General features: G+C 37.2%; 1 protein-coding gene across 2 annotated transcripts in view; it reads left to right on the top strand.

Moving 5' to 3' along the window:
- The window catches only part of LOC139731386 (nonsense-mediated mRNA decay factor SMG5-like), a 55,282-nt gene extending 47,303 nt beyond the window's left edge, over positions 1-7,979 (top strand). The window contains exons 19-21 of one of the 2 annotated variants that reach the window (XM_071642274.1): positions 643-723; positions 1,062-1,328; positions 7,695-7,979. In XM_071642274.1, coding sequence (XP_071498375.1) covers positions 643-723; positions 1,062-1,287 — 307 coding nt within the window. In that variant the 3' untranslated portion in view covers positions 1,288-1,328; positions 7,695-7,979. Of the gene's footprint in view, positions 1-642; positions 724-1,061; positions 1,370-7,694 lie in introns of those variants that run through there. The other variant, XM_071642273.1, reaches the window with a different exon arrangement.
- Positions 7,980-15,521: the final 7,542 nt, after the last annotated feature.

The raw sequence follows: 15,521 nt of genomic DNA, 5'->3' as shown, positions 1-15,521 counted from the left end.
TGCAAATTTGGTCTCAAAAGTTGCGCGAGACTTGAACAAAGAAAGTCAAGAAGCCTTGAGACGAGGTCTTCTCGCGTTAAAGAATTATACGCGAAACGTCGAGGGGGGCAGATTCTGCCCCCCCCCCCCCCCCCCCCCCCGGCCCCTTTAGGGTTAAGCCTCAATGTACTCTTAGATTGCAGTAGTCATAAAATGTCAGAAGTCTTGAGAGAAGCCGCTCAGTATGCCTAGTTTTATTTTACATTATGTGACAAAACACGAACAGAAAAGTCTTATACTGCAAAGTAAGAGATAATCTTTAAAAATGACTGCACAAGAACTTGACGAAGATAGCTAAGCAATAAATACAAATTCTTTATTAGATACATCTAAACTATAAGATCATGTGGTGAGGCGTAGTCCTTTGTAATACTGTCCTGTTTGAAGTTAGATAATCTCATGTATAAAGAAATTGGGAAGATAATCCATGCAGTAGTCACGAGATGCATGCTTGTGTGTCATTTCTGATTATTTTTGTTGAAGTCACATGTTTTAGCAATGTCATGTAATGACAGTTGCATGCACACTGCTCCTGTACATGGTAATACCTGTTGAAAGAAAAGCCCTCAAAATGGCTGACCAGAGTTCTCTATCTGATCACAGGTATCTGAAGGCTCAGAAGGAGGATGAGAGTATACCCTTTGAGGATAAACCCACTGTCAAGATTGATGACCAAAGTGTCAGGTGAGGTGTAGCCAAAAATATAAGCAAGTTTCACCCTCTGTCATAGACTTGAACTGAAGTACATGTATGCAAAAAAAAAAAAGAAGAGACACATAACACTATGACCCTCACTCACATCTGACACACATATACATTCACTATCAACAGGTTCACACGCAGTTGATGTAGACAATGAGCAGTGCTTTTGAGTCTACCTACTTTTGATTAAATAAACATTCTTATTTATTCTCAAATCTGAGAACCCAATAACGCCCTTCTTGTTCCCAGCCGGCGATGTATAAGTTCGTATTCTAATTATGTAGCATAAATATCATTTTGTTACCATTGCCACCCTGCAGGACTTTCTGCAGTATTGCAGAGTGTGCTCACTTCTTTGCTGTGCATGGCAGTCCGATCTTGGCTGAAATGAGTAGCCCCTGCCCCAGCAGAATGGTCACTCTTCTCACTGACCGGGAACCAGCAGAAAACCCCATCGTCATGACAACCATCAGCAGGCTGCTGAGTGTAGGGGTGGATGTCACAACAGCCAAAGAGTTTATGGCAAAATGGCAGGCTCGTGTCTGACTTTCACGGGAAGGAAGACACGACATATGTTTTGTCATCAGGTATGCTTACATCAGTTGCATTTTTTAGATTTTCATTTACATGTATGTTAGTATCCTTTGTGAATTTAAAAATAGATAAGAGAAGGGGGTTCAAGAATGTCAAAAGTTACTATTTCATTATACATGAATTAAAGCTGGATGAGTAGTTGGACTTCGTATCTTGGGCAAAATAAGAAGAATATGGTGCATTCATGAAGAATGCAGCAAGGAGACATTGAGGAGCCTAGTGTGAATACATAACTTTTATAGAGTGTGAGGGCAGAAATAAGCCAGTTTACAGTTCCACTTTGCGCATGAGCAGAAAAAGGTCATTTGTACAATCAGGCACGTTGGTTTTTTAATTCACTGAGATAAGCATTCCTGATGCAATGATTATTCATGTAACCTTTATAAATGGTGCTTGCTATCACATCCACCTGACAGCAAGCCTGATATTTAGCAATGTTGGTAGAAAGACTTTGTTTATGCATTCAACACAAAACAATAAAATGAATGTCTGCCAAGTGTCAATTGACAGACCATTCTTGTCACCTGCTCTGCGTAAGTTCATACTTGTTTGAACGTGAATTCTAAAAATTGTGGGCACGCTTATGCATCATGCTGCTTTGAAAACGAGTGAAGTGCCTAACCAATTGAGAAAAAAGAAAAGTCATTTGTACCAATGTGCCCATGAGCTAACTGTGAACTGGCTTATTGCTTTACAAAAGATTTGGCAGGCACACTTTACCAATGAAGTATTGCTGATTATTGTTCTTAAATGAAAGCAAATTGAAAAGTTGTACCCCATTATTCTTCTTGTCATATCATCGTGATCATCATCATTATTATCTTATTGTTGTTGTATTGGATAATTGTCATTTCATTATCATTATTATTATTCTTATTATTGTTGTTATCGTTATTGTAGTAGTAGTAGTAGTAGTAGTAGTACTAGTAGTACTAGTAGTAATAGTATTCAGTTGCATTATTGTCTTCATTTTTATTACTAAAATTACTGCTACTACTCATGATACAAGTACTACTGCTATTATCATTATTTCTGTTTTGACTGTCATTACCATCAGTAATATTCATAATTCTTAAAACCAAGGAACAATTTTCCTGCAAGCTGAAGTCTGGGTTATACTTGTTATACTGCTCTCTTGCCTCTGCATGGAAGATGGCCTTGGATAGCCTTCATCAATATTAGAAAGAAGAATGACAGATTCCTGTCAGATTCTAAGTCCGATTCTGTTTCTATTTAAAATTGCATGCAATAATGCATCATGAATGAATGTGGCCTAAGAGAGATTGACCCAGATTAAGGTCATATTCTCCAATGTATCCCATTGCCAAGTTGCCTTTCATCTTTAATCAGCCACCCTTGATAATCGCCATACAGCCTTCAGAGACACATTGGCAGCAGCTGCCAGCATTCACACATTTTCCTTGTATTTCATTTCGTTTAATCTTTAGGGGATCAATTGCTGTAAAAAAAAAAAAAGAGAGAGGTCATGGAATCTTCGTGTCATAATCCAAACTTATCAATGAACACTACATACAGGATGTACAAACTAACATTTTGGTGTGTGAGAGTTTATAGTGAGTGGTGAGAGAGAGAGATAGAGAGAAAGAGAAATATATATAGAGAGAGAGGGACAGAGAGAGAGAGAGAGAGAGCATGATGCCTCTTTCCCAAAGTGTGATTGTCTCGGTAAAAGCTCTCGGGTGTCTTGTGTTGACAAGGCTTTGCCTCCCAGTGCTTCCCATGCAATTTCCTGCAACCTGCCCACTGTGCCCCCACCCTGCCTGATCACTTCCTCTTGGCTGTGAACTGCAGAAATGCTGAGCTGTGCTGCCCACCCCTGCAGCATGTCATAGACAGTGTGTCTGATTTTAGGCTACTGTTGGTCATGATTTCTATCATACAACATATACAAGTAAAGTTCGCTTTACAGCATCATAGTGTTAATTTAACTGCTGTAATCGCTACAACTGTTGACATATATGGATATCAACATTCATAATCATAAATGACAGTCATAATCCTATGATGTCAGTCGATGGGAATGATGATTATGATGATTATGATAATGGTAGTGATAATGATAGTAACAACAATTATAATGATGAGGAGAAGAACAAAAATAAAGATGGAAAGTGACAATAATGAAAAGTTTAAGACCCTAGAAATAGATATAATGATTTCACTTGGTACCAACAATTTGTGCTGGTATTACTGGCCCTACTTATGCTGTGTAAGGCACTAAACATGATGATTTGCAATTGTTAGTTCCCTAAAACCTTTTTGAGATTGTATGGGGAGAAAATGATCGTGTGAAAGTTTGTGAAAAATTTATCACTCATGATTTACGTCTGCTTCTTGATTCCTAAAAAATTCATTAATGAATAATCAGATTCAATTTCTGATTGATTTGAAATTAATTAATGAATTCATAGTTTGGAACTGAGTATGCTTTAAAATTATGATACTTTTGAGAATGTCTTGCAAGCAGACTTCAATATCTATTTCATATTTTGCAAGAATGTGGTACCATTTCAAGTAGCCATATAACTAATTGGATGATTTGACATCATTTAAGAAAGACAAACATTTGATTTTAGTACCAAAAGTCACATTTTGATGATATTCTTTTCTGTGTCATTGTGAGTGGTTTGCACATATCACATTGAAGTAGTCATTCTGTACTTTTGTATTGAAATATCAGAATTTGTATGCCATTGTCAAATTCTTTCATTTGTATGAGTGGTGTAAAAGTTTCAGGACTGTGAATAATGTGATAGCCATATACTATATTCTTTAACACCTTCAGATGTAATGCAGTGCCTTGTAAGAAAATCTTTCCTCAATCTGCCTTGTTTTCATGAGAAAAACTGTGTCTTTTGATGATGTTATGCCTTCAGTGTGGAGTATTTTATGAGCAGCAAAAGTTCCCTCACTGTGTCCTTTGGCATCAAGTGTTAGTAGTTGTTGTTTGGCTGGCATCAGGACAGACAAGGAATGACCCACAGTGTGAGTCAGGGCAGTGAAGGGCAGTAATGTGAAAGCTGGTTTCATGCTGTGGCCTGTTGAGTTAGGTACTGTGACAAGTGGTGTCAATTGGTGAAAAGAAATCCGACATTGGCTGGTGTGCTTCTTGAACCAGGTCGAGTGTGAGAGGAAGAACATGACATACCCATGGGTAAAGCATCTCACACTTGTTGCTGTGTTGATGTGTGGAGTGTGTGATAGCATGAAAGCTGTTTGCTGCCAAATAACATTACATGTGAGAGACAGCCACACGCTCGCAACAAAGTTTCAGACAATAAGTCCGGCAGTCGATCATAGTGTTTTGTTCTTCAGTATCAAATTTACTGCTCTTCGAACATGATGGTGGGATGTTTTCAACAAGCATCTCTGTTCAAAATCTCTCTTACACTTTGAGGGAACAGGTTGGGAAGGGGTCAAGTTTATGAGTGGAAACTGAAGATTTAGCTATGGACCTGATAGCTTGATGGAGGAAAATGTGTGTGCTTTACCAAACACTACTCAGTTCTGCTTGCTGATTTGTGTATTATTCTGATGTAGATGGGCAAAATATGTGTGAAGGGGAACAACAGTGTACAAATCTTCTTAAAAGAATTCAGACAAATTTTCATGTAGAGTTTCACCTGATTACAAAGATTAAATGGCAAGTCCATGGTGTTTTATTTGCTGTGTATTCCCACTCCTTAATCACCTTGATGTGAAAATTGGTTTATCTTGGTTAGTGTCAGAAAACTGTATTTGCTACATGTATAATGGGATGCTCTGTCTATCATTCTCACACTCTCAAGCTAGAGGATTACATTTGATGTTAAGCTTTTGTAATTACATCACTACACAACAGTGCATTAGCTCAGTGCATCATTCCTATTTACAAGTTGGGCCATGCACATGTCATATTTCTGAGAAGATGTTCACATTGTAGAGAGTATGAATTTTCAGAGAAGGAAGTTTTGTTTTGCTTTGTTTTGTTTTCTTTTGAGGAAGTACATGAAAATACTGTGTAAATAGAATCCACATGTCAAGTTAAATCGATAACAGCAGATAAAAAAAAACAACAACATAGGACAAGAACAAAATTGAGTGGTTTCCACCATCAAGATATTACACCCAAATAAGCATACTCATTATAATTGAGTTCTCGAATGCCTATAAATTTAAACTGATGTGAATGGGAAGAGAAAAAGGAGGTAGGTACTTATATTAGTGTAGGGATAGATGACTAGATAAGAAGTTCGGGTGGTGGATGAAAAATTAGAGATAAGAGAGGGCCAGGAAATGAGAGAAAAGAAAACATTATCAATGTGAAGATATTATTAAGTGGTCAGAAGCACATGTGAAGCATATTGGTACCAATGATAGTCAATGATTTGATAATCAGAGGATTAGCTGGCCAAGATGATGTTTATTTGCACTTTTTCATATTTTAGGGAGGAATGTTTTTGTTTCCAAGATACTAGAGTGCAGATTATACAGAAATAGACAGTGTGATAGGCAAAGGCATAAAAGAGGTTGTGAGTAATGTATCCAGAGGATAAACCATCAATTTGTTGGTATTTAACCCTAACTGCACTGGGGGGGGGGGGGGGGGGGGGGGGGGGGGGGGGGGGGGGGAGGGGGGGGGGCCTCGGAGGCCCCCCCCCCCTCGACATTTCGCACGATTACTCTGCAACACGCAATGCTCTCGCCGCGATGCTCCATGACTTTTTTCTTTTGAGTTTCCCGCACATTTTGACACCAAATTTGTGACGCCTGGGGGTACAGTTCTGAAGTTACATGACTTTTTGTACATGCACGCGAGGCCAAAAATGGCTCAAAAATGTGATTTTGTGTACAAAGTCAATGCAAATTGAGTTTTTTCACATGGTTCATATAAATATGCTTATTTTTACTCTCAATGGCTAAAATTAGTTTGTTTTAGGAGTATTATGCTTCAAAAAGTGTCTGTGACAAATTTTGTTACAAAAAACAACAAAAACAAAAGGTCGAAAAAACAAAGAAATACATAAGAAATTAATGAAACAATAAAATAAATAAGAAATTAATTTTGATACCGAATTTTTTTTCAAGTACATTTGCTAAGAATGCCATAAAGAATGATTATGCCAAAAATGAGCACTTTTGGAGCTTTATTTACTGATTTAGATGAAAGATTCTGATTTCTCGCATAAATTATCATAATTAATCAAATAAAATAAAAGAAGACTATTTTCTAAAATTTAAAAACACGATCTTGTAGATTACATCGCACACTACCATTGTGCAAAGTTTCGCGGCGATCGCGCGATCCACGGCCGAGATCTTGGGGGGGCCCTTGAGGCCCCCCCCCCCCCAGTCTTTCGAGCTACCAAAATAGCCCAGTCTTTTTAGGGTTAACATAATCAAGTTTATATTATACTCATACTGAAGTATGCTAAGCAATCTGGCAAGAGTATTTTTATTTGAATTGAATTGAACAGGTTTTATTAAAAATCATGTCTGGCAGCCAAAGGCTGAATGAACTCCTCAAAGTGTGAGAGAGATATTTTGATTTACTAATGGAAGCACAAATATCTGTTTTCATGTATTTCAGTTTGATATAAGACAGATTAAAAGACAAAAAGAGAAAACAAGAAAGAATATAGAAGAGGTTTTGAGGATAAGACCACAGACTATCAATCACAATGTTCCTGTTATGAGTCCCCTGGCTGCAGTTGTTGTGCCTCTAGGCAGGACACTTTATTCTGCTTGCCTTGTCCACCAGTGGGACTTGCAGCCATTGGTCTTGTAGTTGCTTGATGGTAAACATTCAATGCTTTCATAAAACAAAACAATTCATCAGTCGTAGAGAAAAGGAAATAAGATATTATAAAAACATGCAGATAAGCAGTCCATGTTGGTTTCATCCATCCACTTGTATTGAAAGATAGAATGGCATAACCAGTGATTGGATATAAATGTATTTAAATGTTACTTCAAACAATCAGTTGCTGTATTGCAACAACATCAAGATCAGTTTCAGTGTCATTCTCAGGATCTGTGAAATTTGGTCCATATTGAACTTTATTGAAAACTTACCTGTGTACTAATCCTTCATTTCTCAACTAAACTTAATCAGATATGTAGCCAGAATGATGGCTCTCCCCTCCCCCCCCCCAAAAAAAAAATGTATTTGCATTTCATGAAAGATAACTGCAAAATAATGGTATAATAACTTAATTATTCATATCCCAAATTAAGGGAACCCATTAAGGGAAGGAAAGTTTCAGTTTTGATGTAGTAAGAAAAAAAAAAAAGGTCACATGGCTAACAAATTCCTCAAGATCATTCCCTCTTATTGTCTATCTCTATATCATCTGCAGGTCATCAAGTATGCTGCAAGGACAACTGAAGATAGTTATTGCAGCGTGGAGCTGAGATGTACTTCTGACATCACTTTGAGATATCCAATCCTCCTATGCCTGAACCAGCTCCTGACGGCTGTAATAGCTTAATTCCAAAGATGCATTTTTGCTGTCATTAAGGGCTTTGTCAACTTGCCACTTTTCTCTGATGGTCATCGTGTCTATCTGAACTTGTAAAGTTTGTCCCTGACTAATGGCGGTGACTGACAATTTAATCGATCAAACAATTTAAAAGTTATTAACCATGTGCTAACTTTAAAATTATAATAAAATTGTCACCATTTGGATGTATGCGCTCATGTTCACCGTATATTATTTAGAGTTTCCTTCTGATGTGTCTTCTGTAGATCAGGTTGTAGGTTTTGAGACCCCTGGAAAAATCCTGAACCAGTGTCCTCTGAGATTTTAGACTGAAGAATTACCTGTTTCACAAGCATCCAACTATGTTGCAAAAATTCCTGTACATGAAGCCATACTATGATTTGAACCGTTTATTTCCTAAGCATATGCTACGATTTTTTTTTTCTACAGAGTAAAGGCTGAATAACGTAATAACAAAATAGTATATTGTGAAAACTAAATATAAGGTTCGGTGTTCCGATACAAATGAGTATCTATCCTCAAACTCAAAATTGTATTTTATTTTATTTCAGTGTCTTATCTGAATATCTTTTTAAGGAATTCAGGCAGGATGTTCATATGATATTGTCTTTATTTGAGGTGCTGTGCCTACCAAATTCTTAGTTGCTCAGCTGTGAAAACAATATATTTGGCCACACTGGTGGACTGACTTATGTGTGGATGATAAATATGTGTCCAACTTGGAACCCTCATCCATTGGATGCTCCTTTTACTTCCAGTGTTGGACAAGTTGTTGCCTCATATCTGAAGACAGCATAATAGATCACATTGGTTCATGTCACATGGATGCTGCTCATGCATGTTGGTTCATTCAAGTCTTAATTAAAAGGGAAAGTCACTGAAGGGGTCTTCCAGATATGTGCTCACCATGATGCAGTGGATCACTTTGGATTCAGAGCCATATGCCATCTTCATGCTACACCTTTCCATCTTTGCTAATGCACTGACTTATGTAATGTGGGATTTGAGCAGAGCTGTTTTCGTCCTTCTTGATAGCTGCTCTTTGTGGTAGAGAGAATCAAAAGTGTGTGTTGTTGCAACTTTGGAAAGAATATGGTATAGCTGGTTGATTCATGCTTTATTCAGTTTTATGTGTGTGTCATTATACCTCCACTTGGATCCTTCATTCTGCCTTCTGTACATGGTCAAGGAATCTTGTGGGATCAATGAGCGTCCTGTCGGACCTCTGTCTCATCTTACTTTTGTGCGGGTGGCATAGAGAATTCAAATACTTGGCAGGTTGATCCCACCTGGATGCACAGCTCTCCCACCAAAATACTCCATTGAATATTTCCCTGGTCAGATCAGAAGCCCTTCTGTAAGTCATAGTGGTGAATTCAGACTGCAACAGCTTGATGACTGTGAAGGTCTCCTCTGTGCCTTTCCAAGCCATGATGAATCACATGAAATAGTTTGTGAGGATCTCACATGACTGAATTTTTATTTCCCCAGTGTCAGGAAGACCACTACCACTAAATCGTACGGTCAACTAATGTGCCTCATCCTGATTGTTGTTGTTGTTGTTGTTGTTGGTCATTTTCCATCTGTGAAGATGGCTGGATAGCCCATATTCAGCTACACTAAGCTGGTCTTCCATGGGGTCCAGTTGGTTGTGGGGTGGGACCACTTCACCGGGTTAGACACCCTGCTCTTTGCGATGAATGAATGAAGCGGGATCTTTTACATGCATGAGCTGTGACTCACTCATACATGGGACCTCCATTTTATGTCCTATCCGAGGGACAGAGTGTTTTGCCTCTTGCTAGAGGGGACGGTATGTTTACACACAACATTGCTCAGTCCAGACTCGAGTTCGAACCCGGGCCGCGTGATTGTGAGGCAGACGCGCTACCGACTAAGCCAACTCACCGCTGTTGTTGGTACTGCACCTCTACTTTACCGCTACCAGCCTTTCGACCTACTTTAGCAGCAAATCCAAGCTCTGTTTGGGTCTGAAAAGACCCCTTGTGTCATGGAGCTCCCCTCAGTGCTAGTTCTCAAAGGATGTGTTGGTAGTTGAGCCTTGCATCCAAGTCATTCCTACCTATTGTCAGACCAGTTTGGTCACAACAGCAATGTCTTCATGTACTGCTAGTGCTTCTCGTGACCCTATGCTTGCACAAACAGTAATGTGTCCTTGTACAAACTGGGTACTTTGGGTCTGTATATAATCAAATTTGATCGTGCAGGAGTGACTTCCTCTAGATAAAGACTAAGTGGTATGGAATGGTCAGTGGTGAGGCTGAAAACTTGATGTCTGCGCTGCTCCTGCTACCATACCATTGAAGTGACATGGGAGAAACTCATCCAACTGGAGTAATGTGGCTGTTTAAAGTGAGGCCTGATGTTCTACTCCTGTCAGTAGAGTGATCCTTGCAGTCAATGCTTCTCAGTAAAGAGTGATTGTCTTTGTTTCTTGTGGGAGACTTGCCTTCTTGCATACTTGTATACAGGATTGTATGTGTTATAACTTTGAAGTAAAATTGAAAATGAAGCCTGTATGCTCACCAGCACTCCTGTGATGCAGTTTGTATTCTTTGGTCAATGCATTGTCTTATTATAACAGGACCACTTTGTATTTCTGATGAAATTTTGTAAGTTTGCAAAGGGATAAATCTATATATTTGGCTTCAGAGGTCAGGTCTGACAATGTCAAAGGTCAAAAGGTCAATGAACTTACATAAAAAACCACTGTACTTGTAATATTGGAGCATACTCTCAATAACTTTCCACAGCTTTGAGCTATGACCGATAAATTCACGCCATAAGTTCATCACTTAAATTGTGATATGCAGATAAGATATCACTTGCCATTTGCCTTGCCCTGTTTCTTTGTTTTTGTTTTTGTTTTTGTTTGTTTGTTTGTTTGTTTTTGTTTGTTTTGTTTTGTTTTGTTTTGTTTTTTTTTGGGGGGGGGGGGGTCCGGAAAGTGGATTAACAATGAACAAAACATCAAGCTTACAGACAATTTTGAACAAGTTAATAAACACAAAGAAAAACAAGCACAGTCATGTCCACTGATAATTGAAATGGTCATCCAGAACAAGTTATGATTTCATTCATGACTTCCCTTTACTTTAGTAATCAATTTGCATGCACTGCTATGTCATATAGAGTAATTTAAGTGATATGGTGTCACATGTACAATGTTGAATAAAGTTCATTCACAGTGTCAGACTAACTTGTTTGTGTGTGTTTTTTGAGCTTGTGTGTGACTTATTAAATCTGAATATTGTCAATCAGAATTCATCAGTTAAGAGGTCCCAAGATGTAATGTTTATGATGTGCAGGTCACATATAGAGCGCATACCTAAGGCCTTAATTAGAATCTGAAACCACTCATGCATTACTGCTCCTTATCTCAGCATTCACCACTGCCCCCACCCCCCCCCCCAAAAAAAAAAAAAATCAACAAACAAACAAAAAACAAACTGCTAATTACAGACTGGAAATGTGGGTACAGTGAAGCTGATGAATTTGAGGGTAGTACAGTGTAAGTTTGTTTGTTTTATGTATAGGATTGATGTAGTAATTATAGTACTTATCTACCCCTATGCTGCTGCTATTGCAAGTCCTATAGCGTATACTGTAAACCACATGATCATGCTTGTCTATAGACTCTTTTGTGAGCCATCAGTGATTCCGCCTTGTGGCAATTATTTATTATTTGGTATCCTCCCTTCTAAAAAAGTTTAAATATCAATTTTCATGTTTGCTTGTTTGATGTTTGCCTTCCCTTATCAATGTAAGTCATGTTTACCAAGATTCTCCCCTTTATGAGGAAGTTTGTCTATCCTTGGTGCACTTTACTCTCTGGGTCCCCAAAGAGAATTTACCCTGTGTCATATAGGCATGGACAGTATCAATATATTTGATGTATTGATATATTTTTTGAGCACCATGAACCACAGCCTGAGATTAATTGTGTTCTCCATGTGACTGCTACTGATAAGGACAGAAGGGTTGTTTATTCAAGCTAGGATATTAAGTAGAAAGATTGTACATTTCCAGAACACTTCTACTGTGTAGGATGCTTATACCATTGTAATTATAGTTGTGTGTGTGTGTGTGTGTGTGTGTGTGTGTGTGTGTGTGTGTGTGTGTGTGTGTTTACAGTGAAGATATTTTAGAGCTATCAACAGCCATGATTATAGTGTAATGATAACAGTGGTGACTATTATTATCATCATTAACATTGCCAACATCATCATATCATAATCTCACCATTGATATGGCAATGTGTGCAGTGAAGCTTGAAACTTTCCACATCACAGGAAGCAGATTGGTTTAAGCGGACAAGTCCAAGATTGGCAGATGAGTTCTGGTCAGGAAAACATGCCCTGTCCAGACTTTGACCTACCTGATGCATATATACCAACTGAACAAATAATATGCAATTTGGATCGAATGAAAACCAATAAATATCTATGCCTGCACATCAGAAGGGCCCCAGCATGAAATGTAGACCTCAAAATCAAAGTTTTGTTTGTGAAATACTGTACAGAGTTTTGAAAGCTCCTTTGTAATGATGTAAGCATCATTTTTCTTTTTCTTTTTGGTACTCACAAGCCTGGGGCCTCAGGATGATATGATCATTATGCATCAAAATTTGCATACCCATATGAACTTGTTCTCATTTTGACTCCGTCAACTTCATTTGCTTCCATTTCAAGTTTGCTGTGAAATTTGATTTAATGTACTAGGGGAAAAATACTATAAAACAATTTATGAATGAATGTGTGCTTGATTTTTCACATTTTACACACTTATTAGGAATGCGTAAGAAGATCGAATATGCTCAAGTCTCAATATAATGTGGAGAGTACTCAGTAGTTGCTAGGAGTCACAAAACTCCTGTGTAACAGACATGTCTGAATCTGACTCTAATTTCACTCATGATTTTCTTGAGTTCTCATATGACACATCCAGTAATCAAAATGATAAATGCAATGATTTTATTACGAGCAGAAAACATATTCCGATGTTGCATGAAAGATCAGTAGGAGTGGAACACCATGCAAAAACTAGATAAACCTCATTTTAGCAGTCACTGCGTCCTATGGCAGAAAAAAAAAAAAAACATCTTTTGGTTGTTTATATTTAACCGGACTGTCTGTCTTAGCAAGAGAATGAGGCTATCTATGAAGAAATAAATGTGCCTCAAAACTAATAACGACTGTCACATCTAGTGTCAGACATAAACAAACAAAATGACTCTGACAAAGAGAAGGAAAGAGAGAGGAGGGGGGGGGGGGGGTTAGAGAAGATTGCAACATGACAAAATGCTGTGATTATATATGCAGTAAAAAATGGAAGGCTGACAGCTCATCCGAATGAAAATAAGCAAACGCAGATTAAAAAAATATATATATATGAATATGTCAATGCAAATACTGTTTCTGAAATGTTACATTTTCCAAGAATTTAAGTAGTGGAACTTGGCTTTGCATACTTTTTTACTTTATGCTTGTTTTTACATATATCACAGATTATTGATAAACTTAGTACAGAGTTTATGATTATTATAACTTTTACTGCAAAATTTTATAAATTTATGCATTCACCTATTTCATGTACATAGTTCCAAAAATATATGTATGCATACAAATAGCTACAATTTATAGCTCATATGTATTTTTTTTGCATCGTAATTAAACACTGTGATCATTAATTTCATTGCCGAGACAAGGTATCGCCGTAGGTCTTTCAAGTGTGTGACGTATAAGCAATGTTATACAGGAAAAAAAAATCTGAAGTACTGACAACCCTTACTAATTATTTTCTGTATGCACAACAAATCAATCGTCAATGCAAATACTTGGGATCTATAGCATACAATCAAGCGAAGGTGACGATATAACAACATGCCCTTGCTCAGTGAATATGAATCTCATTTCCATATTTCTAATCTAACGGGAAATCATGGATTTGGTGTGAGCAATTACTAACTTTGGAGGTGTAAGTCATCGGTAGTGCTTTGTACGAAAAATGAAGGGACTATCTATGCTGTCTGTATAGACTGTCACTAGAGTCGCAAGTCCCGCTTAGAATATACAATTCGAGAAAATAACGTGTCGTACATATTAATCCACAAAACTGCAATCTTCTTGCGTTCTACTAACGAGGCACCACGGATTGATCAAAATGAGTAACTTGGTTAACTTTAGCTAATGTCATTGATACTGTCATAAAAACAATAGATTTCAATTGTCTAATGACAAACTTTGATATCACCACGCACATTATGTAAATCTTGAGTTGAGGGTATAGCATGATAATTCCATTGAGATAAAGGAATATAATGTAAGCTGTTGTCTTGTAGAGGAGAAACCTACCATAAACTGGTAATACTTCTGATGAAAATGATGATGATGGAAATGATATTGGGAATGACAACGATAACAATATCTTAACCAACGGAGCAGTGACAGTAATAATCATTATAGTGGTGTTGTCATAATTATCGTTGGTAATCATCATTATCAACACTTTTACAAGCATTATTATCATATTCATGACTATACCCAACAATAATAATCAGTTTTAAAGCGCCACTCTCTCACTCACCCATCACTGTGTCCCTAAGTGTTTCCCACCTAATGTGACTATTACTATAACATCATGTCCAGACACAATCATGGCCATAAAACAGACATTAATCTACAACTGAGTATATTGGTTGCGGAACTTGCGATAAGCCACACTAACCCGGGGAAGATTCTTACATTGCAATTGTGCATTCAATTGCAACGTATAAATTTGCAAAGGAGTGCGGGCTATAGGTCAAATAATGGGAACTATTGAGCAAGACATACAATGACGTATACTGTTTTATCATCTTTAATACCCTGCAACGCAAAATGTACTCTTTTTATAGAAACCTCCGCATCGTATGAAAGGTGCATTATACTGGCCATAACACTCTCGTGTTGAACAATTTGATATACGTTTAGAATCGATATGTCAAGTTTATACAAGCCATCAAAACATGTGAACTTTGCACCCAAGATTACAAATAATGTTCTTGGTCCAATATACCACTTTGGAGGGTGTTTCAACGCATTTCTCATACAACGATACAGTTAGTAAACATAAACTATTTAGTGGGAAATTAAAATCCACTACTTTATGGATATGACGTCGACATTTCAAATTGTGATATCATCTTGATCTATGCAGCGCCACATGCTGCAGCAGTTTAGCATCAAGAGGACGGAGATGACTTTTACAAGCATATTTTATATGAATACTTTGTATATATTCTTTGAAATAATGATAATAATAGTAACAATAATAATAATAATGATAACGATAATAATAATAATAATGATAACAATAGTAATAACAATAATAATAATGATAACGATAATAATAACAATAATGATAACAATAATAATGATGATGATAATAGTAATAATAATAACAATTATAATAATAATAATAACAATAATAATAACAATAATGAATAACACTTACGTATATAGCGCTTAATGCTGACGTTTCTACGCGCGCAAAAAAAAAATAATAGAGAATTATGTAGGCCTACATAACAACAACATCAAAAGTTAGGATATAAATTTTCAGCAATGATTTAAACTTATCCACACTTACAGCATTTCGAATATATAGAGGGATTTTGCTCCA

This window comes from Diadema antillarum, unplaced genomic scaffold, assembly GCF_040938485.1.
Source record: "Diadema antillarum isolate AM-2024a unplaced genomic scaffold, OU_Dant_1.0 seq00000369_RagTag, whole genome shotgun sequence".
Classification (NCBI taxonomy): Eukaryota; Metazoa; Echinodermata; class Echinoidea; order Diadematoida; family Diadematidae; genus Diadema; species Diadema antillarum.
Note: the sequence above shows the minus strand (reverse complement) of the source record. Positions and strands in the feature narration are given on the sequence as shown.